At 39.2% G+C, this 27522-nt stretch overlaps 1 protein-coding gene and 1 pseudogene across 3 annotated transcripts; both read right to left on the bottom strand.

Moving 5' to 3' along the window:
- Positions 1-896: 896 nt before the first annotated feature.
- Positions 897-3036, bottom strand: LOC116540291 (annotated as a pseudogene).
- Positions 3037-4594: 1558 nt separating this feature from the next.
- On the bottom strand, positions 4595-26393 carry LOC116540369 (glutaredoxin-like protein C5orf63 homolog). 3 transcript variants are annotated; one of them, XM_032263897.1, is made up of 5 exons: positions 26308-26393; positions 24435-24564; positions 11731-11851; positions 5904-5960; positions 4595-5239 (listed from the first exon to the last, which is right to left on the bottom strand). In XM_032263897.1, exons 2-5 carry the CDS (start codon positions 24458-24460, stop codon positions 5063-5065), a joined length of 381 nt encoding a protein of 126 aa, XP_032119788.1. In that variant the 5' UTR covers positions 24461-24564; positions 26308-26393; the 3' UTR covers positions 4595-5062. The 3 variants fall into 3 exon arrangements, with proteins under 3 accessions (XP_032119788.1, XP_032119843.1, XP_032119908.1); XM_032263952.1 differs by having other exon boundaries at positions 24463-24564; positions 26308-26392; XM_032264017.1 differs by lacking the exon at positions 24435-24564 and having other exon boundaries at positions 26308-26341.
- Positions 26394-27522: the final 1129 nt, after the last annotated feature.

Here is a 27522-nt window from a genome sequence, read left to right as displayed (position 1 = left end):
GCTGCTGTATTGCTGAACAGAAGGTCAGCAGGAATAATGGGCATGAGCAGGCTGCAGCTATGAGGAAGCAATACTATGTATAAGCAGGGGAGCTGTGAACCAGGAGAGAACAGGAAAAAAAAAAAGCCAAGGCACTGTGAGAAGGGTGATGTTTCAGTTTTGGGTGGTTCTTTAGTCGTATTTCTGAAGCCTGGCTGTATTGTGATTCCTACTGTCCGATGCCCATGAGATTGCTGATTATTTTAAAAACCCTGGTCTGAGTATACCCTTGTTTCCTGCAATAAACTGGCCAATGAGCTATGTGTTTCAGTAAGCCCATAATGTTATGAGGAGACACATGGAAGAAAGAGGAACTATTCTAGAGCAGCAATATGAAGTCCCAAACTCAGCGTTTATTCCACTCCTTAAAGCATTAGCTTGAAGGGGAAAAAACAGGAAGGTTGTATCACTTTTTACTTTGGAGGTGAATGATGAGCTTCTTATATCAAAATTAATCTTTATATAAAAAGAAAAAATGATCCTTGGAAACATAATTTCAGAAAGGAAAAGTAATTGCTGCTATAAACATCACATGAAAATGACAGTAATAGGTGACATAACATTGTCTAATACTTGTCAATAGTGGGATAATCACACCACCTTTTAGATGCCATGTTTCTAGGTATCTACCTTTCATTTTGCCAACTGTTGGGACTCATGGGTTTGCTGAAGATCTCCAGAATTCCTAGTCACACGACCATATTCCTCTCTGAAATAAGAATTGATGAGTAAGTTTATTGAAGATCTATAGGTTAAAACCAACATTAAGTATATGTAACCAATACTCTAAATATAGGATACCTTCAGAAAGCACTTTCTGTCTCTGTCTTTCCCTATATATTTGGTGGATGAATTTTTCATTGTTTAGGATAAAAACAAACAGGCCATGTCAGGACTCTTGAGCATTCTCAGGCAATAGAAGTCCCCAAACTCACTTGAAATTGTTTTTGGTGCATCTAATCCCAGGTCATAATCAAAACTTGGAACTTGGTTTAAAATTAAGTTGCAACTTTTTCCCTACTGAGAAGCCATGTACAGGTGGGTAGCTTAGGAAGGGGAGTGTCTTCCTCTCCTTGCTCCTGGTAGCTTCTTGATCCTTCTAGGGTTGCTATGGGAGAAGACAGAAGTGGAGAGGGGTGAGAATGTTCTATTTTCAGTGGTGGAGTTGTACACTGGCCTACTTTCTGGACCTGATAAACAGTTAAAGCAGACCACACTTGGTAGAGGCTGTTGCGGATTCTTGGGAGACTGAACCCAATACTGGCAATGTCTTGCCTGCAGTTCCCTGATTTGGGCAAATGGGTTCTCCATTTAAGCAGACCCCTCAGCCCCTAGGAACCCAGTGTTCCCATATGGGTCTCCCCTTCTAAGGCCTGCATGCAACGAAGGTGCCCTCATACCAGTCCCCTCTCACATTTGGTTCATATCTGGTCCATGAGGACACACACACACACACACACACACACACACACTTCCCTGGGACAAACTCAGAGAAACAGCATCAGCTGCCTTCACTATACAGCCAAAGCTGTTTGCTAACCTATCTCTTGTCTGATTTCCCAGGAGAGTTAGACCATTATGTTCTTCCTACCCAAGGACATATATTTGCTTTCCAGTGAGTCCAACTTATGTCCCTCCCTCTTGATATGAGGCGATTCCCAACCTTTTTTTCACTTTGGTAGAAAATAAGTGAGAACACACCTTCTTTTTAAAAAAACTTCTCCAAAGATCCTCTCTTTCAGGTCCCTAATAATCCTCCATGTGATCTAGCATTTCCTTGAAATGTAGCATCTATTGTTTCTTAGTGCCTTAGCCAATACTTTGGTTCGAACATCCTATATCATGTTTGTTTGATATTCTAGTGTCAGATATTTGTTGTTGAAGTACTGTTTCACCTTTAGTCTCTGCATTTCCTGTACACCATAACCACACGGTCATACTCAGGTAAGGAGTGCTCCAAAAGAACAAATGTCTAGGCTTTCTGGCCAGCTATGCTTTTTGAAGGGAAACAATGGATTTTCTCTATCTTAGCTGAGCAGACACTGAAAGAAACTCTGAGAACCTTTCCAACTGGTGGTCCAGGAGAAGGATTAACAACCTAGGACCTAGGGGCTACACAGCCCTCACTCTGCCTGGAGAAGACACAAATGAACACAGGACACCCAGACACACAGTGGAGCATCTTGTCTATAGCATCCCTAGTTGTATTGAGAGTGGGAATGTCCTGCAGGACTACTAGAAAGGACTCTAGCTCAGTATGCTTAAGGACAGGAAGAAGGACTGCAATAGGCTGGGGTAATGACAGTAATAGGTGACATAAAACAGTCTGATACTTGTCAACAGTGGGATAATCAAATCACCTTTTAGATGCCATGTTTCTAGGTATCTACTCAGGCCAGACATCCCTGAATAATCAGGAGCCAGAAGGACAGATTATGGATAAAGGCAGAAAGCACGGGAGGCTACTGCTGCTGGGGCAAATGCACATTAGCTAAGGCCTTCACAATGTGGATCCGAATATATCTTGCCAGTCTCATCTCCTTCACTCTCCTTCCCTTTACTCCAGCCACACAAAGCCACCTGCCATTTCCTGAATATCTGTGTCCTTTCACACCCTCATATTTTACATATACGGTTCCCTTATAGAATACCCTCCGCACTCCCAATCCTCATCCATTGCTTCTATTCAGCCATCAAGACCTAGCTTAAGTCTAAGTTTCTGTGAATCATTTCTGCTACTTTCCCCACCTGGTACCATTTTACACGTGTCAGTTCCAGCCCTCACTGCACTATGCTGTGCTTTATTCACTTGTCTCTCCTTGCACCTTAACAGATAGTGAGTATCTCAAAGACAAGGACTATGATTTATTCATTTGTATAATCCCACCACCTACTACTATGTTTCACTGCTGCAAGGACTTGTATTCATTCTCTGCTGCTATATAACAAATTATCATACATTTAGCAGTTTAAAACAATACACATTTATTGTCTCTCAGTTTCTGTAAACCAGAAGTCTAGGCTTGGTGTGGCTGCATTCTTGGATTAAAGTCTCACTGAGCTGAAATCAAGATGTTGCTCAAGGCTGCAGTTCTCATCTATCATTGTGGATCCTCTTCTAAGCTCACTGGTTATTGGCAGAATTAATTTTCTTGAAGCTACAGGACTGATGCCCCACCTTCCTCCTAGTTTTTGGCCGAGAACTACTCGGTTCCTAGAGACTACCCAGTTTTTTGCCATGTGGCTCCACTAGGCAATTCATATGACGCTTGCTTCCTTCCAGGCTCGCTAGAGCACATCTTTCTACTTTCCTCTTTATAACTAACCAGAGAGAATTCTCTGGTTTTAAAGGGCTCACCCAGTTAGGTCAGGCCCACCCAAGATAATTTCCCTTCTGACATATAATGTAACATAATCACAGCAGTGATTATTTCCACCCATACTCTAAGGGACAGGGAATTATCCAAGAGTGGGGGTCATTGGGGTCATCCTAGAATGCTGCCTACCCCAGGGTTCAATATTTATGTCAAATGAATGTTCCAGAAATTTGTAAATTATAAACACTGCTATTTAATTGCTAAGATTTTATTTTCTTCTTCTTCTTCTTTTTTTTTTAAAGACACACAGTCTCACTATATTTTCAAGGCTGGACTCAAACTCCAGGGCTCTTCTGCCTCATCTTCTCAAGTAGCTGGGACTATAGGCATGTACTGCTGTACTCAGCTTAAAAGGTTTTTTAAGGTGCTTCCAAATTTGTGTTGGATCCAGAATGTTTGGGGATGCTGCATGTGAGATAATAGCCCCTGCAACGAGTACGCAGAGCACTGGAAATCTGGGGCTGTGGGGCAAGACCTGGCCTGACAGCTGACTAGCTGTGTGACATTGGGTTAAGTCCCTAATAACCTCTGAATTTCAGATTCCTCCTCATATATAAAATGGGAGAGTGGGAGTAGACAATGTCTAAGGTCAGCTAGCTCTAATATTCTATATTGAGACTGAATCATAATGATCAAATTAAAATCTAGTGACTCACAATATCCAAATTCATTCAAATAGTTTAAAAAATAATTTCATTATACATACAACTGCAGTGGTAAGATTTTAAGAGGAAACGCAGTTTTCTTTTCAAGTGAATCCATTTCTACACTGGCTGAATCTGACTAAATATAAATAAGGGTATGCAAATACATTTCTAACTCTTTACATAGAATGGCAAAGAGTACTTATCTTTAGATGACACATTTAGGAGTGAATTTTTTCCAAGATATTGAAATCTGATTTTAAAAAACCTATTGTCTTAAAATAAGTTTAACTAACTCAATCGATGGTAACTGAATAACTATCAAAGCCAGTCCTCAAATATTACAAATCAATTCAATGACTATGTAGAGAATATTCAGATTTTAATATACATTTTAAGGGTTTAAGTCTTTCTTTTGTTTTTCTCAAATGATGCCTCTTTGGCTAGAATAATAATTCTCTTCTACTCAACAAAAATGAACTAATTTTAAACAGGTATTATTAAATCCGACTGAATAGGCTTCATGCAGATGTATTCCTTACAACATCCTTTTATTGACCATGCACAGTTATTAACAATTCACATTTCACTTTATCTACTGAGTGGAAGAGCATTTATTCTTTCATTAAAAACTTAAGCCCTCCGGGGCAGCAGCAGAAATGCAGAGCCTTCTTCCTATAAACGGCATTGTCTAGTGAATATGAAGTGCTTCTCTATTAATATGAAAAGCATAAATAAGACAAATGGACTTCTCCCTCCCTCCATCGTCCCCCTCCCTGCCAATATGCTCCTCTTATTTTACAAAATGCCAATAAGCAAAGAGTTCCCACACTGATACTTCCATCAACCAAAAGAGGAATGTCAACATTTATTTGGCACCACTGAGTTCAGAACATCCTTAGGGCTCTGTATAAGTGACAAAAGGAGTATCAGGCCATGGTCAAATATTTCCTTAGGAAGATGCCTATGGGAAGAGCAGGTGGAAAATCATGAGGGCATTAGTCAGCCTCCGGCACTTTGCTCCTCAAGTTTCAGGAGCTGTTTTTCAAGTTTTGAGGTGTTTACTCGATGCATCATCAGAAACTGGCCATTCAAGTGAAAGACAGGAATGTCAAATTTATACCTTTCATACCAGGCAGAGTTTTCTGGAAGTGTAATGTTTACCTCCTGTAAAATAAACTGAAAACAGAGACAGACTAAAGCTCTGTAGAGACCATGGGGTGATGGAACAACTGCAGTGATAAAATGATCCCCAGACCATTTCTAATGCCATTTTCCTTATAGTTGTTTGTTTGTTTTAGGTCCAAAGTGATATAATATCCCTAATTTCCAAAACTTGACTGGTTTAATTATATTCTCTGCTTCCTGATCTTGCTGCTTCTCTGTTACCCTTGTTACATTCAGCATCAGGACAGTACTGAGTTCCAATGAAATAAAACATGTCCCAGTTGAAAAGCTGACTGAGAATCAGGACAGAAATGTTTTGGATTTAGGAACTGGAAAGGTGTGATGCTGTGTTACATGAAAACACATCTGTGGAAACTACAAAACAAGACAAAAGGAATTCGGGCAAAAGTTTAAAGAAAACACGAATACTGCACCTGCTAGTTAACTCTGACTCATTAAGAGCCAGAGTAAGAAAACCAGTCCTGCTCAGAGAAAAACACTTAGGTGTAATGAGTTTTATGGTAATAAGCACTAAACTCTCTCTCTGAAGAATAGAAACAAAATTTAAATGAAAAATCATTTAATCTTTTTTCCTAAAGAAAGGATCCAGGCAGACACTTTATACCACATCCAATATGCATTCCATATACATAAAAGCCACAATGTATGATATTACCCTGTGTTTATAAGGCTTGAGTGCTTCCTTGGCTTCATCACAAAGTGGGCATGGGTCCTACAGGAAGAAAAAAAGATCAAGCCATTAAACCCAAAGAATGGCATTTGCCCTTACAAAAACAAACAAAACAAAACAAAAAACCCACAAGAAGCAGATTATACTTATTTTAAAGAATAGTTTTCTACCAGGTTAGTTATACTGTTTTTCCAAAGTAAAACACTACCATAGAATCTTATAAATGACTAGTATTTCTTAGGCTCTCTGCAATTTTTTGGTTGTTTTGTTCCGATTTTTCTCCGTAAATCAAGCCGTTTATCTATGTGTATGTATAATACACTTAGATGGTTTCTCTTTTTCACTGATCTATCTAAGATGATTTCTCTTTTTCACTAATCTAAGGGCTTTGTGCTTCCTAGGTCAGGTGCACCTTTGTGGCCTCATACAGTTGGCCTGGCTGACGCCACGAGGATGGCTTAAAGTCTGTTCTGACTGAAAAGCACTGAGCCTTGCCAGCCTGTTTTTCCTAATCAGTCCACAAAAGAAACCCATTAGGATAGCGTTAGATAGTAATTGCCTCATCTTTAAAATGGAAAACAAATCTCTCTATACACTTCAGATGATTACTGCACCACCTGTTTTCTTATTACAAGTGTCAACAATAGGTTTCCTGGACAAATTCTCCACCTAAAGAGCAAACAACTTTTAGTGTCCATCGTTTGCACTCATAAACCATCTAACAGAGAAGTCTGTTGAAAATACTACGGATCATCAGCAGATTTTAAAGGCTTCTCAGTCCTTGACTCGATGAACAGGCACTAGCTATAGGTTCTCTTGCATGAGCTCAAAAGAGACCCCAATTTACTGATGCTTATACAGAAACTTCTTTTTAACATGACAGGAAGAGAGAAGCTATTATGTAAAAGAGAGGCCCTTCCTCCAGCTTAACTCACAGCGTGTTTTGAAATAAGAACTCAGACTATTAAAGGGTCTTTCCGGCCCTAAATTCCTAGGACAGAGAATTGGCTTATCAAGTTATTATTGCATTAGTAATACATAGATTATGGATAGTTTGCAATGTTTTAAGATAATCATCCTAAAATTTTCAGAGAAAGTTTCAAAATGTCAACACAGGATCTTAAAAGCAAAACAAACTTTGAACATGCTAAATTACAGAAGTACCAAATCTGCTAAAATTTTGCTTTTATATTAAAAATTTTAGAAGACTATAGCCTGGGTTATATTTTAATTTTTAAATTTTTTGCACTTTAAGTTCTGGGGTACATGTGCAAAACATGCAGGACTGTTGCATAGGTACAAACATGGCAATGTGGTTTGCTGCCTCTATCCCCCCATCACCTATATCTGGCATTTCTCCCCATGTTATCCCTCCCCAACCTCCCTACCCCCACGCTGTCCTTCTCCTATTCCCTCCTAATAGACCCCAGTGTGTGATGCTCCCCTCCCTGTGTCCATGAGTTCTCATTGTTCAACACCCGCCTATGAGCGAGAACGTGCGGCATTTGTTTTTCTGTTCTTGTGTCAGTTTGCTGAGAATGATGGTTTCCAGGTTCATCCATGTTCCTACAAAGGACACGAACTCATCGTTTTTTATGGCTGCATAGTATTCCATAGTGTATATGTGCCACATTTTTCTTGTCCAGTGTATCACTGATGGGCATTTGGGTTGGTTCCAGGTCTTTGCTATTGTAAACAGTGCTGCAATGAACATATGTGTGCATGTGTCTTTATAACAGAATGATTTATAATCCTTTGGATATATACCCAGTAATGGGATTGCTGGGTCAAATGGAATTTCTGTTTCTAGGTCCTTGAGGAATCGCCACACAGTCTTCCACAATAGTTGAACTAATTTAAACTCCCACCAACAGTGTAAAAGTGTTCCTATTTCTCCACATCCTCTCCAGCATCTGTTGTCTCCAGATTTTTAATGATCGTCATTCTAATTGGCATGAGATGGTATCTCAATGTAGTTTTGATTTGCATTTCTCTAATGACCAGTGATGATAAGCATTTTTTCATATGTCCGTTGGCCTCATAAATGTCTTCTTTTTAAAAGTGTCTGTTCATGTCTTTTGCCCACTTTTCAATGGGTTTGTTTCTTTTTTTCTTGTAAATCTGTTTTAGTTCTTTGTAGATTCTGGATATTAGCCCTTTGTCAGATGGGTAGAATTCAAAATTTTTTCCCCATTCTGTTGGTTGCCGGTTTACTTTAATGATTGTTTCTTTTGCTGTGCAGAAGCTCTGGAGTTTAATTAGATCCCATTTGTCTATTTTGGCTTTTGTTGCCAATGCTTTTGGTGTTTTAGTCATGAAGTCCTTGCCTATGCCTATGTCCTGAATGGTTTTGCCTAGGTTTTCTTCTAGGGTTTTTATGGTATTAGGTCTTATGTTTAAGTTGTTAATCCATCTGTAGTTAATTTTAGTGTAAGGTGTCAGAAAGGGGTCCAATTTCTGCTTTCTGCAGATGACTTGCCAGTTATTCCAACACCATTTATTATACAGAGAATCCTTTCCCCATTGTTTTTATCAGGTTTGTCAGAGATCAGATAGTTGTAGATATGTGGCATTGCCTCTGAGGCCTCTGTTCTGTTCCATTGGTCTGTATCTCTGTTTTGGTACCAGTACCATGCTGTTTTGATTACTATAGACTTGTAGTATAGTTTGAAGTCTGGTAGTGTGATGCCTCCAGCTTTGTTCTTTGTGCTTAGTATTGACTTGGCTATGCGGGCTCTCTTTTGGTTCCATATGAAGGTTAAGGTGGTTTTTTCCAGTTCTGTGAAGAGGGTCATAGGTAGCTTGATGGGGATAGCATTGAATCTATAAATTACTTTGGGCAGTACGGCCATTTTCACGATATTGATTCTTCCTAACCATGAGCATGGAATGTTTCTCCATCTGTTTGTGTCCTCTTTTATTTCATTGAGCAGTGGTTTGTAGTTCTCCTTGAAGAGGTCCTTTACATCTTTTGTTAGTTGTATTCCTAGGTATTTTACTCTCTTTGTAGTAATTGTGAATGGCAGCTTGTTCTTGATTTTGGCTCTCTTTAAGTCTGTTATTTGTGTATAGAATGCTTGTGATTTCTGCACGTTGACTTTGTATCCTGAGACTTTGCTGAAGTTGCTTATCAGTTTCAGGAGATTTTGGGCTGAGACAATGGGGTCTTCTAAATATACCATCATATCGTCTGCAAATAGAGACAATTTGACTTCCTCCTGGGTTTTTTGTTTTGTTTTGTTTTTTAAACCTGGGGTCCACAGAAGTCTATGCAAATTATACCTGAAAATATGGGTATATATTTTTATGAGGAAAGGCTCATCAAATTTTAAAAGGATAAGGAACCAAAACAGTAGAATGGACCATTATCCTTCTCTAGGATTCTCCATGGCACTTGCCATTTCAGGCAAAGAGAGAGCTTCTGCAGAGAAACTCTCGTTTTTAAAACCATCAGATCTTGTGGGACCCATTCACTATCACAAGAACATCACAGGAAAGACCTGCCCCATAATTCAATCACCTCCCACAAGTGCCCTCCCACAACCTGTGGGAATTATGGGAGCTACAAAATGAGATTTGGGTGGGGGCACAGAGCCAAACCATGTCACATGAGAACCAGAGGGGATTTAGCCCCAAGGACACGAAGCTGAAGAGATTGGTAACATGTTTAGTTCCAAATTCAAGCTATTCCTGAAGCCAGACCAACTCCAAAATCTTTTTGTTTAACTCATTCTAGGAAATACTTTCTATTTTTCATAATTGACAGAGATCTGATACTGTACTTTTAGGCATTTACTTCACTGGATTATAAGCTGCCAAAGGTAGGAGTGCCATCTTCTTATGGTACCTAATGGTATAGAATAAACATTAAGTATAAATATTAAGCTGAATGGAAAATTGGTGTGGTGGGGTTTTGTTTTGTTTTTAACAAATGTTTTCGGTTATATTAGCTGGGGCCCAAACTGAAAAACAGTGCAGAACTGTTAGGCCTAGTGAGCAACACCAGCCTTAAGGGATTATTTAATTTCTGTGGTTCACACATGAGTTTCCCATCATAGACTCTCAGATGATGAAGTATTTTTGGTTCCATAATGTCCAACAGTGCAATATATACTTACCGATATAAAAAGTAGTTTAGATTAAATATTTTCATCAATGAATTCATTTTTAAAAACTCATTAAACTTTGTTATTAGACAACTGTCATATATTTCCAAATTGCTAAAATGCTTGAAATCTGAAAAACCTATTGAAAAGAGATTTTTTTTGTTTGAATTGCAGTATTATTCACCAAAGTTACTTCTATTAACCTTCACTTTATTTCTTTTTTGATAAATCATACACAGTGATGTTAACTAGCAAAAAAAGAAATCAGTAACGTCTGTATTATAATTTCAGGGAGACGAAGCTCTTAAACATTTTAAAACTAGCTTTATGGCTTAAAACTAGTGTTAGGGATAAGAAAACAAGTACAATCAGTCCTTATTATTTATGGATTCCAAATTTATGAATTTGCCTAATTGCTAAAACTTCTTTGCAACCCCGAAATCAATACTTGAAGCGCTTTTGCAGGTATTCACAGACATGTGCATGCATAGAGTGGTAAGAGATTTCACCACTTATTTCAAGTGGTGAAAAAAAAAAAAAAGCACTTATTCAAAGCTGAGGTCAAACAAGGTGATGCTCTGCTTTCTTGTTCTAGCTTTCATACTGTAAACGTAAGCTAGCGTCCTTTTCATGGTCTGCACATTGTTAGGATTTTTTGCATTTCTGTGCTTTTTATTGGTGATTTCACTGTTTAAATAAGCCCCCAGGCATAGTGCTGAAGTGCTGGCTAGTGTTCCTAAGCACAAGAAGACTGTGATGTGCCTCATGGAGAAAATACATGTGTTCAATAAGCTTCATTTAGGCATGAGTTATACACAGGTGTTACTGGCTGTGAGTTTAATGTTAATGAATCAATAATATATATTAAATAAGATATTTATTAAAAAAATTTTTTTTCAACTTTTATTGCAGGTTCAGGTTTGTCACATGGGTAAATTGCATAACACTGGGGTTTGGTATACAAATGATTTTGTCACCCAGGTAGTTAGCATACACTGGATACTGAGTTTTTTGATCTTCACCCTCCGCCCTCAAGTAGGCCCTGGTGTCTAATCATTCCCTTCTTTGTGTGCATGTGTACTCAATGTTTAGCTTCCACTTACAAGTGAGAACATGTGGCATCTGGTTGTCTGTTCCTGTGTTAATCTGCTTAGGATAATGGCCTCTAATTGCATCCATGTTGCTGCAAGGACATGATTTCATCTATTTTATGGCTACATAGTATTCCAAGATGCATATATATAAATAACAAATCTTTAAACAGAATCACACATAAAATAAGGTTCTGTATTTGGTAGGCTAACGAAAACATTGTGACCAGAGACTCACAGGAACCTAACTGTGTACTTCCCCTAGGGGCAATAGTTCAATATTCACTAATTCAGTGTTCATGATGACTTTATAGAACATAACTACCACAAATAAAGATAACTGATTGTATTTCTAAATGATACATTTTTAAACATCATATTATAACTTATTTTTCAGCAGTCAGATGACCATTAAATACATTAATTTACCCTCTGATAATTGGAAGATAATGAGGTACATGGGTAGAAAACAGAGTTGCTGCTGGTGTGCTGATAGAAAAATTGAAGATCAGGTCTGAAGAAAGTTTATTCCATTGTCTTTCCTTTCAATTTTTGTCTGCTTTTCTTAAATGTACAACTTTCTTTACCCAACAATTTTACTTTTTCACTTTGTACCTTTGTGAATAAGGTCAGCACAGGCAGAGCTGTCTTAGAGGCAGAGCAGTTTCTCAAGAAGAGTCCAAAGGAGGATCTGGCAAGTTGCATGCTATTTCCTTGAAACAAAAGCATCTTCATTCTGCCAAAAGAAAAATAAAGCAGTTAACTTATGTGCCCTAGACTTTGCTCCTTACAATATGAACAGCAATTTGCAAGCTTATGATGGAACTGAAGGCTTCAGAATTGTTTCTTCAAGTCCAGTAGTGTTGGAAAGACCTAGAAACTTGGCAAGCCTCTCTGATGTCTCAACATTCACTGTATTCCAAACAAAACATAACTTAGAATAGAAAAAAATCCCTAGTTATGAATTAGCTGTGTGCCTAATCACTTGGTTTCTATAAGTAAACTGCATGGGTTTGTTAATTTGAATACAAAATTTCATGTGCAGATTTTGCCAGCATCTTGATGATCCCCTAAGATGTGGAGGTTTCCTGAGATGGTTAATTCACATGGACAGCTTATTATATTGGCAAGCATTCAATAACATCTAGCCACTGCCATGGTAAAGAAAACAATGAGGGTCAGGTGCTGTGGCTCACACCTGTAATTCCCAGCACTTTGGGAGGCCAAAATGGGCGGATGACTTGAACCCAGGAGTCCAAGACCAGACTGGGCAACATGGCAAAACTCCATCTCTACTAAAAATACAAAAAATTAGCTAGGTCTGGTGGTGCACACCTGTAGTCCCAGCTACTCAGGAGGCTGAGGTGGGATAATCACCTGAGCCCAGGGAGTTGAGGCTGCAGTGAGCTGTGATTGGACCACAGCACTCCAGCCTGGGCGATGGGCATGAGACCTTATCTCAAAAAAACAAAAAAGAAAAAAGAGAAAGAAACAATGAATAAGCAGCACAAATCCCCAGGTAAAGGCTCAGACTATCTCTTATGAGACCTATGCTTCTCCACTGTGAGACATAAGAAAACACAAAGCTATAGAGTACTTAGAGGAAATACAGGAGAAAATCAGGCTGAGCTACCTTGTCAGAAAAAAATCTTCTCAACTGCTTAAGCAGTATTTTAAAAGAAGATTGTCATAACTTTTGAAAACCTCATACACAAATATACTAGTGTTTCTACTGGAGATATTCCAATAAGAACAGCTTGGTGATTGCAGCATCTCAAACACTAGGCTTTGAGGCTTCCTCATCCTGCTACTTTTCTCAACATAAGACATAAGTCCTCTGTGATGCTACAATCATTCTGTTTATTCCTAGTTATTCTACTGAGTCTCCAGCTTTGTCCTTAAAAATATAAATATTATAATTTCACTTTAAAAACACATGTGCACTGTTGGCTTTGTCATTTATCAGTATTCCCAGTACCGTGTATAAACGAATTCCTGAGATCATCCATTTTTTAACTTTGCTTTACTGTATCTCTGCAACTTCATCTATCACTTTCCCCTCCCTTGCCTTGGCAAGTTGCAACTGCAAAGTTTCTCTTTTTGTTCCTTGAATGCCCAATATCATTTCTTCCTCAGTTTTGCACTTGCTTTACCTCTGTATGAAAGGCTCTGAAGTAGCCTCTTCTCACTTGACCTGGGCCTCATATTGTCGACTTGGAGAGGTCACAGTGACAAACTTACCAATGTTAGCCCATCACTCCCTGCCCTTACACCTTGCAGTAGCTTTCATTTGCCCTTTACTATCTAGAATTATTTATGTCCTCTCCACTACAGTGCAAGTTCTATAAGAACAGATACTTGTTCACCCCAGTATCTCCAAGTACCCACAATTAACCTGGCACACAACAGGTGCTAAAACATTTCTTCGGATGTTAAAAGCACTGAAGTGAGCTTTTCTCACCTTCTTTAATCTCATCTCTAACCCTGATTAGATACTCAGTATGTACAGCAGTCACTATTTGGGCCTATCATATATAATAACTAATTATCAGTGTTCCTCAGGGTACCCACAAAATTTTGGGCTGGGGTACTGCAGCTGGTTCTAACCCCTTCACCACCACCTCAAATCTTGCCCTCCTCTGCTCCACAGAGCACGACTATATTAATCAAATGCTAATCTTCACTGTCAAGCAGGCTCCTCAGTGTAAGATTAGCCTTAAATTCATTTCAAACAAAATGATATGACTTTAGAGAAAACCACCAGCCTGTATCACACTAGATTAAAGACCACTGGACAAAAAGATTGGATACTGATCCAATAAAACAATGATCATTCCCTTACTCTTCAGCCCTTACTCTTCCATGTCTACTTGGATCTCTCTCCCAATTAAATGATCCTGATAAATGAATAAAAAAGGGATATGGTAAGAATTTTGCAAGGATCTGTTATCCAGTTATTCCAAGGTAGAAAGTGGATCTAAACAATTTCATAATATTCTCTGCTACTCTCAACAAAGTGTTAATCACTGGTATATACATATTTCTATAAATTCAGCAGGATGAACAATTTTCCAATAGGTACATGTAGCTGAAGACATACCTTCTAAACACAGCTTTGTCTCCACAGGCTATAAAAGTGGGGAGGAGGTACAGAATTGTTAGTCATGCTTGCTCTAGGTAGAAACTTACACATCACGGGATTTGGAAAGTCTCTATGCTAATGGTGACACACTCTTCTAGGAGAAAGAAAATTAAAACTTAGCTTTATTAAAGGCAGAAAAATTAGCTTTATTAGAGAAAAATTAGCCTTATTGAAGGTCCCTGGAAATGAGCAGGATTAGGCCATCTGTGGTGGTGACCTGACTGCAACCAGGGCAGTGAACTGCAGCTACATGCTTTTGGTGAAGGGTTTAAGATTTATTGATATCTGGCTGATAAGGAAAATATTGCTTTTACCTGCCTAAGTTGAAACTGATGTGTTAAAGCTTTTTAAAAAAATTTAAACTCACAATGGAAATCTGGTTCAGTACTTCCAACATGACAAAACACGGCATGTGGTCTTGGTTGCACCCAAGACAAATAAAAGCTGTCATAGTAAGCAGAGTTGCTATTCATTCCAGACTTGCTGGAGTATTTGTTCAACCAACCCACAGAGCTAAGTAAAGCCTTCAGTGATGCTACAACTATTCTGTTTGTAACTAGCTTTCTTTTCCACTATTATTTTCCATTTCTACTTTTTTACACATTGTAAATTGCTTAAACATAGCACATCTGTTTAGTGAGAAATGCATCCATATTATACAATGTTACTACCTGCATATTTTTAAATACTCAAAGGTATGCATATTTTATCATATTGTTAAATTAACTTACTTCTTTGGAAGCACTGTATTATAAAATTATATTAGAGTCTGATAGAAAGAAAATGCTCCCCATACCTCTTCGAGGCAGATAATATGCTAAAATTTCTTAATTCCTGATGTTTGCTTGATCTTAGAAAAGAAAAATATAAAATAAAAAATGATATACTTCAGTGGGAACTCTATAATATTCTTCTTAGAACGTTTTACTAACTCTGTAAACCCTAACACCATTGCTGTCAATGTCACATTCACTGAATCATGTCTTCTTGAAGTAAAATCTTAATATGGGCTACTCTGTCAATGTGACATTTTCATTAGTTCTATTATTTTTGAACAGTATCTCAGCACTATAAAAAATATCCTGAAACGTGGTCTCTGCCTGTTAGCTCATGACTATGAGAGGACACTTTTTTGATTATGTCATTCAATTTAGTCAAGAAATGTGTCCTTACTACACACACAGACATGATTTTATCCTTCATATTTTGTTATATGCTTCTATGATATGAGCAAAAAGAGCTGTGTTCATAATATCAAAGAGGCACAATTGGGTCACCTTTGTCACAGACTAAAATAAAAAAAAAGCAAAAGGCATAAGACTGGATTTAGAATGTGCTTAAAACAAATTCCACAGCCTAACAATAAAGATGGTGACTCCTGCTGTTTCAAGTTCAGTGTCCCTTACAGGCACAGATCACCCTGAAAGAGAAAGGGAATGCTGGCCTTTCAATAAAACTGAGGCTGACTTCAGTGGTCTTTACGACAGAGTCAAACACAACATGGGAGGAGGACTGACCGGACCAATTCAGCCCTCCTTGAAGCAAGGTAAGAAAAATAACTTTTAAGTATTTTCCCTGCAAAGCACCGAAGGGCACACCATTAAGGCAACTGATTACAGTGCAGAAAGAAGCCAGGGTCGTTTGAGTCTTCATTAAAGATTATTCATTTCTTGCATAAGGAGCTGCCCAGGCTATGGCTGCACATTACTTGTACAGAGCTCCTGGATTCTTCAAACACTGTGTGTGTTCGATTAGAAGGGAAACAACATAATTCTCGCTTGAGTAGAGAAACTGACCTTCACTGACCAGAATTTTTATTCATACAAAGAATCCTTTGGCACACCAAATTTTCAAGCTCATGTGATCCCTCATCAGTAAGCTGCAGTGTTAGTTCACGTGCAAAATCAAAAAGTCTACATCAGCCAGGTACTGCCTTGGTTATTTAACAGATAATGTTGGAGCTTCTTCACAAGAGTATAATGTAAATTTAATTCTGAGCTGATGTTAACTAAACACTATTATTGTAGCTCTCACTGAACCTATGTTCCATAAAGACGACTCAGGGCTTCTGTTCAGCCATTTGTGCCATGTGAGAAGTTAAGTGCTCTGCTTCACATTTATTACCATCTAAGTGTAACATTCCTATTTTTACCCAAATGACTAGAAACATGCACACACATACCCCCACTGCACACACACACACTCTCTTTTGGGAACAAAACCATTATTTTAGATTACTGGAAGTTTATGTAATGAGGTGAGGTTGCTCTTAGGGGACTCATCTGGGTCACTGGGCTCTACCTAATCCAGCGAAACAGGGACAACTGATGCCTCCCCAGTGTGCCTCTATGCTTTTGGTCAGTCAGCTGTGTCCAAACCTCCCACTCTCCCAAACAAGTAGGGACCTAGCCTGGGATCCTGGGACTTTGGGTGCAAAGGCAAGAGAGAAAATGACCCTTGTGAAGCCACAAGTGACAAGAAGAGGCACCATATAGGGACAAAACCAAAACTGAAAATTGAGTAAATACTTTGATGTGTCAATTCCAAGGGGTTACACAGAGGGAAAATGAGGCTTTGGAACAGAAAGAGGGAGTCAGTGGGGGTAGGAGGCCCGACCTGGAGTGCAGTCTAATTCACTGGCATAGGTGAGATCACAGGTGCTTTTCTAGTGTCTCTGTTTTAGCAGTCAGGGTACCTGGCCAGGGGGAAGTGTTAAGGAGGTGGAGCCAACTCAAACAAAATGTTGCAACAAAGATCCTGAGCTAACCACCCACCTGTGGGCCCGGCTGGATATGGTGTCATGCTCAGCTTCGTTCTGACTACACAGTTTGGACTGCAGATTTGTTTCCACACAACACATTAAACTATGAATAGGCCAACATTATGGCCCAGCCCTGGGACCGAGAAGCAGCTCCTCTTACCACTCCCTCTATGCAGCTTCTACTTCCAGATTTTACTGTCAACAGGCTTGCCAAACAGGGATGAGAGAAGCCAACAGAGAGTCAGTCTCCAGAAAGTACTGGTCACATGAGTGCCTGGGACAAAAACTCTTTATTTCCCTTCAAATTATTACCATGACAATTTCCAAGTATCTGGATGTCTCTATTCCACTGCTTCCACTCAGTGGGTGCTACATTAATTTGTATTCAATACACTGCTCTGTGAAAACATTCTTTAGCTATTTTGAAGTGTGGGTCTTGCCTAAGATTACAATTTCACTGAAGGTATACAGCATTTACATATCTTTCACTTAGTAGATGCACTCCCCTTCACCCTTCTAGTTCTCAGTAACTTTAAACCATTAATTTTTTTTCATCCTGCCTGGTGTTTAGCTCATTTTTTCCCCTCTAAATAAAGCTCTCAGATGGAGTAATCAACTCCACATGTTTAATACAAGTAACAAGAATAACAAGATGTATTTCAGTTATACAGATTCAGGAGAAAGGTGTTGAATTCTTAACTAAAACAATAAAATTATGTCAGGCGTCACAGTAATTAGTGAACCACTGATATCATTCATTCATTAGTTCCACAGTGCAGATGGAAAGATGGGTTAAAAATGAATAAGAGTTGATCTCAACCCATGAAGAGCTAAAAAATTTGGTCGGAAGATAAGACATGTATATATGCAGGTAAATTAGAAATACAGGAAATACTACAACAGAGCCCTATAATTCAAATGTCATAAGAGAATGGGAAAGAAGAGTACTATAGGCTAAGATTGGAGGTGGCTTCACAAGAGAAATATCTTAAATCATTTCATTTAGGATTTGGATATATAGAAAAAAGGGAAACCTTTCCCAATTCAGGGTTAGACACAAAGCTATTGGAGGTAGGAATGCCATGGCTATTTGATGGGGGAAACCTTGAACAGGGTAAAGAGACTTCTGCTGAATAATAGTGGAAAATAAGCTTTGGAAAGTGGACTAGGATGAGGCTGTGGAGGAGTTTTAATGGTGGGTAAGCAATGTGTGATGTGTTGTGTATGTCTTGGGAGCCACTGAAGGGTTCTGAATGAGACGTGATAAAATTGGTGTTTTGGAAGATTAATCTGGCAGTAGCATGCAGAAAAGACTGTCAAGAAAAGGAGAATGAAGATGGGAAAGAGAAATCAGTTACGAAAATCTAGATGTGAGTCATTTATTTATTCAACAATTATCTAATATTTTTCATGTATCAGATACTATTGTAGGTGCTAGGGTATGGTGATGAACAAGAAAGTAAGGTATGTTGCCCTCACTGGGTCCATGTTCTGGTGAAAAGACTCTTTAATGTCAAGCCATATGAGATGGTGATACATACAGGGGAGAGAAAGTAGCAGAGTGATGTGATGCTGACTGAGGCAGGTTCTTTAATTAAGGTATTCTCTGAGCAAGTGTTGTTTGCACTGGGAGAGGAAGCAGTAAATGCAAAGGCCCTTAAGTGAGGACAAATTATTTACTGAAACAGAAAAGACGTATGGCTTAAGCAGAGTACACCGAGGAATAGGGAATACAATCAGGACATGAGACTAACGCACAGTCAGCAGGGGTCAGATCACGTAGGCCTTGCAGATTATGTTAAAGAATTGAGGGCTGGGCGCGGTGACTCACACTTGTAATCCCAGTACTTTGGGAGGCTGAGGCAGGCGGCTCACTTGAGGTCAGGAGTTTGAGACCAACATGGTGAAATTCTGTCTCTACTAAAAAAGCAAAGATTAGCTGGGCATGGTGGCAGTTGCCTGTAATCCCAGCTACTCGGGAAGCCAATGTAGGAGAATTGCTTGAACCCAGGAGACAGAGGTTGCAGCGAGCCAAGATCACATCATTGCACTCCAGCCTGGGCAACGGAACGAGACTCTGTTTCAAAAAAAACAAAAAACAAAAAAAGAATTGAGACTTTATTCTAAGTACAATTAGATTTAGAGGAGGGAAATGACAGGATCTCATATACATTTTTAAAAGGTAACTTTAGCTGCTGTGTGAAGAACAGATTGTTGGAGGGCAAGAGTGAAGCAGGGACACAGGTAAGAGGCTGCCGTGGTTTGGATGAGAAAGGATGGTATGGACTAGAGCAGAAACAGAGCCAACAGGACTTGCCAATGAATTGGACATGATGAATTAAATAAAAGAGGGCAGTAAGGACAATTTCAGTTTTGGTTCTGAGCCTCTAGGTGGCTGGTAGTGCCCATTACTAAAATTAGAAAAACTGAACCAAGAATAGATTGAAGAATATGTCAGACCAAGAGCTCGGTTGGGGGCATGTTAGAAATCACAGAGAGAATGACATACACAGGTTTGACATACACAGGTTTGAAAAAAATCTGGACTAAAGATAAAGACTTGAGTGTACATCAGTTTAAGGATTATATTTATAGCACGGAACTAGGTGAAATCATCTAAAATTGTACAGAAAAAAAAAGAGGGCCCAGGATAGATCTCTGAGGCAATCCAACATTTAGAGGTTGGATCGAGAGGAACCAGCAAAGGAGGCAGACAGAACAGCTGGTGAGGTAGGAGGAAAACCTGAAAAGTGTGTCATCACAGAAGTCAATGAGAAAGTGTTTCCAGAATGAGAGAACTGTCCATTGTCAAGGAGACTGATGAGGGCTTGACTACAACAGGGACAGTGAAACAATCTCCCACAAATCAGAAGAAATTCATCTAATACTGCTTCAAAGGAATGAAATCTTTCAACCAATGCCTATGCCTAAAATGAACTACCTTGTGGTTCTTACCCAATTTAACATCTTAACTAAAGGGAGGTATTTCTGGTGAGGAGTGGGGAAGGTGGGAAAAGTGAAGGCAAAAGTTGACTGGGTATCTTAAAGAGAGATGATCAAGGTAAAAATCTCTGTGTAAGTTATAAAGCAGAATAGAAGAGTAAAGCTTAAGTACGGATTACTAAATAATACTAAAAGTAAGAGATCATTGTTAATAATCATGATTCTATTAACTGACATGTGTTTTTACTGGCCTCAAATGAAAGATTTAAATCTCTAGTAACAGCAGTCTCAGAAATAGGGAATTGCAAAACTGAAAAAAAAATCAAATAGAAACAACTGAAAGTTTTCTCATGAATATTACTTAAACAGGAATTTCTAAGATATAACTGTTTAAAGATTCAACATATTTATCTGCACCTAAGGATGTCACTAAGCCTAGGTAAAACTGACTAGCAAATGCCTTGATGCCAGGTATTGGCTTAAACTTACCCAGCCTTCACAAAATTGTTAAGGTAGTGAAATTTAGATTTTGATAAATCAAGGTTTCCCCTTGGTGGGTTTTAAGCAAAGGCCAGTTCCCTTCCAGTTTCTTTTTCCCTAATATTTGTCTTTATTTCTCAAAGAGGGACAATTCAGTATCATTATTATTTTACCAAGGATGTCCTCAATTAATGTACGTCAAAAAAGAAGCTGCCTCAGTAATTGTAAAAGTGGATTTTATTGATAGTCTTTAAAGACAAAACTTGTTCCAAGTTGTTCTGAGTAAATTGTCTAGAGAGGTCAAAATAAATTTAAACCAACACAGCTCCTACTAACTAATCAGTCAGGGGAATTAAGCATAAATTGTATAATTCTTCATTTTGAGCTTTGAAGTTATTCTTCACATAGAGTTTCTGCTGAAATTCAGCATGTTTGAATTCCCCGAATTCAACATAAACTCCAAAGAGAAAGGAAAATCCTCATCTCTTAAAGCCTCAGTTTCAACCACAATTAAATGGAAATGCTACCACTTGTCCCATTCTCTCATTTTAGAAACCCAGAGGAACCATGCCTGGGGCCTTGGGCCTCAAGCATTCTTATGATCAGAGAAGGGAAAATCATATGCTAAACAAATGCTATGGGAATAGCCTATGACCAAATAAGGCCTTGAATTAAAAAATCCAAAGTAGTTTTTACCTGTAGGAGCCTAAAACAGCCCCTTAAAGAGGACTCAAATTCACTTATAGATTCAGGCAGAAGTAGAAAGGTATTTGCTCACTGCAAACTCTCTTTTCTCACTCCTCAGTCTTAACTGGGAAGTGTTGGTGTCAAAAAGAACCAAGTTGGGAAATGGGGAAGGTGACACTAGGGCACTCGTCTTGCAACTGTCTAAGCATCCAAGATGGAACTCCTCCTACAAAGAAAAAATAATGAATTTCTCTTTCTTACTATTAAACACATTTTAAAGATTATTTTAAATGAAAGATCCTTTTCATCTTGGCATTCTCTTTCCCATCCAGAAGCACTGCTGTCTTTGCCTCAGCCATGGCAAGCTGACAAATGCAAAGAGGAAGGAGAGAGAAGTCTTCAGTGTAAGCAAGAGTTCGTTTTAGATTCTTTAGATCTTAGCAGTCACACTTTCTAGATCATTGCTTCAGAGGAGTCTACTCAGTAATGGCAGATGTGTACATGACAATGTGAGGGAAGAGTTTCCAAACACTCAGCTAAGAAAGTAAAATAATGATATTAATCAAGAACAGTGATGTATGCTTACCATATACCCCCTCTAGTTCCCAAGGGAAGTCCAAAAGGAATTCTGGACTAATTCCTGATAACACAATGGGGTTTGTACACACTATACCCCTCCCCTCCACACTCAACCCCAAAGATACTGACTCAGCAACTGGCCTGGAGCCAGAGCAGCATATTCCAAATTCAGAGTGTGCAAGAATGTTCAGTTCAATTATGACATAATGGCTGCAAAGCTGTTCCTGAAAGCCAAGACAGCCTGAATAATGTGGTTGGGTTATATCATACATGAGGGCTTAATAGAGTTTAAAAACCAATTTGAAAATTCCTTCATTCCATAAAGACAGCATTAAGATGAGGGCAAAATCATTCTAGTTCAAGGGATGGGAACAAAGTATATAAGGAATTATGCAGACTCCTTTCCACATTATCCTTCTTAACCAACATGATCCATTCCCTTTGAAGATATCTCTTATACTTAATACTGACCTAGAAAGAAGGCAATTTCATTAGACATCTTAGTCTTATTGTACCCAGCTAGTAATGCAAGTTCCCCCGCTATTTAAAAAGCACATAATCCCATTTCCAAAAACAATTGTTTGCAATTCAAAAACCATCCACCCAGGCAATGTCTTCTCTTTATTCCTAAAATTCCACCCATTTTCAATTTATCTTGTCAAAGAGATGAAGTTATCTTTATGCTCCCACAAAACCTAAAAGATGTTTCATTCATTGCTAGCCATTTTGTAGCAAATGACTTTGGACATTTGAGTTGCTAAATCTACCATTTCTCTGGACTTGTGATAACAGTGAGACCTAGGCCTGTAGAAATACAAAGTTCAATCTGAAAGTTGGGAGCCAGCTACTCTTGACATTAGGCTGTGGCCTTCCTCAGTTACGTGAGATTCTACAATCTTCTGAGTCCTAGTCTGTTTTTTAACAGCTATCATTGATAGAGTTTTTTAATGTTTTAGAACTGGAAATGACTTTGGAGATTCCCCTTGCTTTATGTATAAGGAAACGAATGCTTAAGTTTTTCACACTATATTTTTTAGTTCATTTCTCTATATTTTCTCCTGGAATAATGGCATATTTTTGTGTATAATGAGATCAACACAAAATTTCAGAACTAGAAGGGATCTCCAAGTTTAACACTCTTTCTTCCAAAGAAATCTCAAAACACTTTTCATATTATTCCTCAGAATATGCCAATTAACAGACACTTCATCTTGTATAAGGCTTAATTTAAGGATGGAGAGAATGAGGAAAGTCTCAGTTTCAGACAATATAATTCTTTTACCATAAAAATGAGGCTCTGTTCTCTAAATCCAAAAAGATTCACATTTATTTCATTTTTGAACCTGGAGAAAGGGCTGAATTTAGATCTTTTTTCCCCAGGTTAATGTCCTGGGTTTAATGATTCTATTAAACAATAGTATCATTTCTCTTCACTGGGTAGAAGGACTATGTGTTTTACGAAGCAAAGAGTTAAAAAAAAAATCAAATAATTCAACGTCATGTCCTTTCCTCCTGACTAAACTAAAAATCATTTCCCTACTATTTCATGATTAACATGAAAAAGCACTGGAACAATGAGAGGAAATTCATTTGTTTCCAGTTGTAACAGTGTGATTTCTGCTGCAATCCCATTGGCAACAGAAGGTAGCAACATATACCACCACTGTCCTATTAACAACACAAAAAGCTGTCAACTTTGAACTCCTTTGAAATGTTGTTAGTAAAGTAGAAAAGACAAGTGTGGATTTCCTTCAATATTATTTGGGTAACCTAGACTTAAAATAGTGACCAGACTTAAGATAGTGATACTACAGAGGTTCTCTATCCTTAAGGCAAGACCAAACCAAGATACTGGTGCCCTATGTAAGCTAATAATTTGGCACACTTTCAAGCAGATACTCTTCAAACATTTGCTAACAGGTGTTTGGGTGAGGCGTTGCATGGCAGGCTGGAGACAGTGTGGAGACAGGGTTGGTGGAGGCTTTTAGCTTGCATATTCTACTCAACACAACAAAGGACCCAAAACTGACCAGGTCAGATCTCCTTGGAAGGCAGTTTGACGAACATCTAATGGATTCCCAAATATACTCTTCTCTGCTCCAAGCTGTTTATTAAAGCATTACTTCTGTCTCTAGTTACAGCCTGAAAGGAGGTTACTGTTTTATGTTCTTTTCTCTATCTTGTTACATTCCCAATGTTTTATACCCTTTATAGATCCAATCTCCCTTCAGGGACACTATCTTTTTATTTCTATAGCCTTTACTGAGCATTTGCAATGTGCCATGTGCTGTGCCATGTATTAGAAATATAAAAGTGATTACTATATGGTCCCTGCCCTTAAGGAACTCACGCCTTGAGTAGTAGAAAGACTGACAAATAACACAATACCACAGTGATGAAGCTTGTAACAGTAAAAAGGCTGTTACTAGATATTAGTGGTGAAATGGTCTGAAATCCTTGAAGACAGATACTTTCTAAAAACAGTAGGTACTTTGAATTTGCCTCCATCTCTAGAAACTTTAACTTTGGTAAGGATTGAAATAAAAAAGAGAGCAACATTTTCATGTTCCCTGTTCTCTGTAGCTGTACTGGGATGGGGAGTTAGGGATGTAAACTCATATCTATGCTAAACTTAGCCAAAACTTTTTATTTTGCATATTCTTCCCCAAATGATTTTGTTCCTAAAATTTGTTATGCAATACTGGAGGAAGGACAGAGGAAGCTCACCTAGTCCCTGCTGTGTAGCTACACATACCTGATCCAGATTATTTCTCCCCTTCGAAATAATTGCAAACAAGATTAAGACTGTATTCAGGAACTATCCCAGCTGGCTTTTGGCTTCCTCTGACGTACAGTCCTTGAATAAAGCAGTGGCAAAAATTAGATTTGAATAAGGAACATAAAAACACCTCACTACTTGTACCAGATCACCTCAAGGTCCTGCTATGTTTGAAACCCCAAGCCCTAGCGTTAGAGTAACTGAATACGTCAGCCAGCCAGAGTATATATAAGTTATAAAGCACAAAAGCTTTAATAATTAAAAAATAACCTATTTTTTAGGCACTCACAGTGCCTCTGGGTACTTTAGAGCCAGGCATCTAGAACAAAAGAGAAACACAGTCTAATAAACTCCCAAGTTGGAAAAATCCTCATTTCTATTACTTACCTGCCAACAGTCCATCTAAAAAAAAACCACACAGCCACATATTTCTCTGATGAAGGAGACAAAAAAAATACTGATCCTTCCTTGGCATATGGCTACTGTTGCCACAGCAGCAGGGAAGAAAGACAATCTGGGGATCCTGCCTGTGTAAAGCACAAGACCCACCAATGTTAATTTTCAAAACAGGGCCTTTCTGGTGCCAGGCGAGTGCTCAGCAGAGCAGGACCCAGGTTATTGGGCTACAATATTTCACATAGAACCATGATTAGTTCTGCTTTGCGCCAGTATTACCATAATCACCCAACATATTTCCAGGGTATGTCTTTTTTCCCAGTGTTTTAAATCTTTCTGCTATTTACCTATAATGCACCTCAATGTACAGAGCTCCAAATATTAGTAGAGAGTTTCACATGTATTTTTATAAGCTAGTCCTCAGAATATGACTGAATGAGGAGACTGTGGCCTTTAATAAGCACCTCAACTGCTCAGCGTTTTACATACCAAGGCACAGCTCTAGTGGCTGCTGAAACAAGGAAATGTATGCTAATGCTGGGAAATGTGCTATAAAGTATTGGGATATAACAGATCTTAGACACCATCCCTGTCCTTGAGGAACTGAGAACCTTGGGGTCAAGCTAAGGCCATATTATGGATTTTTTTTTAAAGGGCACTTTAAAATATAATGTGTCACATACACACTATTTACTAATAAACAAGAATAAAGATCACCCAAGCAAAACACTCCTTGTTAAACACAGCCTTAGAAACAGTTACAAGCCTAATTCACAATGACATTTTAGTGGAGACTTTTCTATCCTTGGACTTATTAAAAAACTGTATGAGCTGCTATTTGTGAGAAGTATTTGTCGAGAATGTACAGTCTCTGATTTATTCTCTCATTGTTCAGTACCCAGAGGGCTGCTTTTGCCCAACAGGGCTGAGAGAGATCCAGACAGCTGATCCAGAGAGCCCCTGTACTCACAATGTTCCCTGCTGCAACTTTCAACCTCTTCACCCCAATTAAAGGTCAACATGGCTGCTCAAAAATATTTATTTAAAAAGGCAGTCAGCTCAGCAGGCTCCCAAGTGTGAATACACTACCACTTCATAGAATTCAATTAAACCCGGGACGGGGCATCTGTGAATCACTGGAAGAAGTATGAAGTTGAGATATTTTCTGCTTTCTCTTAAAAAAAGCTTCCTTTTCCCGCCCGTCATTTATTTACTTCCCAGAGCGCCACCACAGACATACGCACACGCGTTTATAATCTCCCCCCGGTGGTTCATGGATTTATGGCTCCCGGTTTAATTAAATTCCCTCTAACGACAATGAAAATTGGCAGCATGCGGCACTGCGAACCCCAGCCAGCCTGCGCGCCGGCTCAGAGCCGAAGAGCCGCGAGCGCCCACCCTCGGCACGGGGGTAGGGGCACCCACCTGAGCCTCACGCCGCCAACATCTCCGCTTCCGCCCCGCGCTGGGCACTTCCGCCCGCACCCGCCCGGGGCCGGCCCCGCGCCCGCGCACTTCCGCCCCACTGCAGCAGCGCTGCCGGCTGGGCTCCCTCGGATCTGGTCTCGTCAACGCTCTCAAGAGTTGCCGCGCCTGAACGTTTACTCATGAAAAGTGACACACAAACCAAGGCCAAACTGAAAAAACAAAACATGCAAAAGTGATCACGCATGTTTGGAAACCATTTAATAACGAGCCTCAGGTGCAGAGCCAACGTTTTGAGGCTGTGGAGTCTGAGCCATTTTAAGCCCTCTGCGTGGATCCATTCTTTCGTTAATTTAATATGAACTGTCCTCCTTTTCTAGGTCTTGGCCGAACTAGGTAATGAGGAATGCGATGAGCAAAACTGGCAGCCGTACCCTCCCGCAAACTGAAAATGATGTGGGAAAGCAGACATTAGGACATTATCCCTTATTAAATAGGTCATGCGTTTATTCCGCTATGTGCTTTGCAGGGAAGGAATATGTACCTATGAAAAGATCTGAGGGGAATCTCATTGAAGAGGTAGCTTTGGGGCTGGGATCTGAAGGGCGTGGGGTGGGGGACAGCTCTGCAGGCTGTGGGAAGGGTGTGGTGGAGGGGGTGCAGTATGGGCTGTACCCGGAATACTGATGAGTATGGCTGAGGCTTGGAATGGGGGAGAGAGGTGGAAACAGGCTGGGTAAGCAAGCGTCTGGCCATGCAGGGCCTTCAGGTTTGTGCTAAGAGTAGCTGGGGGCATTTCTGTTTTATGTGGGAAAGGGGTTGAACTGATTGCTTTTCCATTCTGAAAGGATTCCTCAGCTTTGGGAAGTAGATGAGAAGGGTTTAGGATAGGCAAGAGCAGAGCAAGCAGGGAGGTGAGGAAGCTACTGAGCAATCCAGGTTCTAGGTGTGGTGGCTTAAATGGTGGTACAGTAAATAATGAGAAAATGATGGATATATATAGTAATTCATTACTATAGTAATACTCAAGGCTAACATTTACTGATTGCTCACAAAGAGCTTTATACTCATTAGTCTATTTAATCCTGAGAACAATGCTATTAAGTATTACTGGTACCATTTTACAAATGAAGAAATGAAGGTTTAATAACTTGCCCAAGTTCTCACAGCTACAAAATGGTACATTGGAATTCCATCTTATGCTGTCTGATGCCT

Source organism: Sapajus apella, unplaced genomic scaffold (assembly GCF_009761245.1).
Source record: "Sapajus apella isolate SASKATOON/1434 unplaced genomic scaffold, GSC_monkey_1.0 scaffold1, whole genome shotgun sequence".
Taxonomy (NCBI): Eukaryota; Metazoa; Chordata; class Mammalia; order Primates; family Cebidae; genus Sapajus; species Sapajus apella.
Note: the sequence above shows the minus strand (reverse complement) of the source record. Positions and strands in the feature narration are given on the sequence as shown.

Coding starts and splice junctions, on each gene's coding strand:
- LOC116540369 (XM_032263897.1), bottom strand. CDS start 24,460: ATGTGTAGCTACACAGCAGGGACTAG. Junction 11,852..24,434: donor AGCTACACAGCAGGGACTAG/GTGAGCTTCCTC, acceptor TTCTTTTGGCAG/AATGAAGATGCTTTTGTTTC. Junction 5,961..11,730: donor TGCTGACCTTATTCACAAAG/GTACAAAGTGAA, acceptor TTCTTCCTGTAG/GACCCATGCCCACTTTGTGA.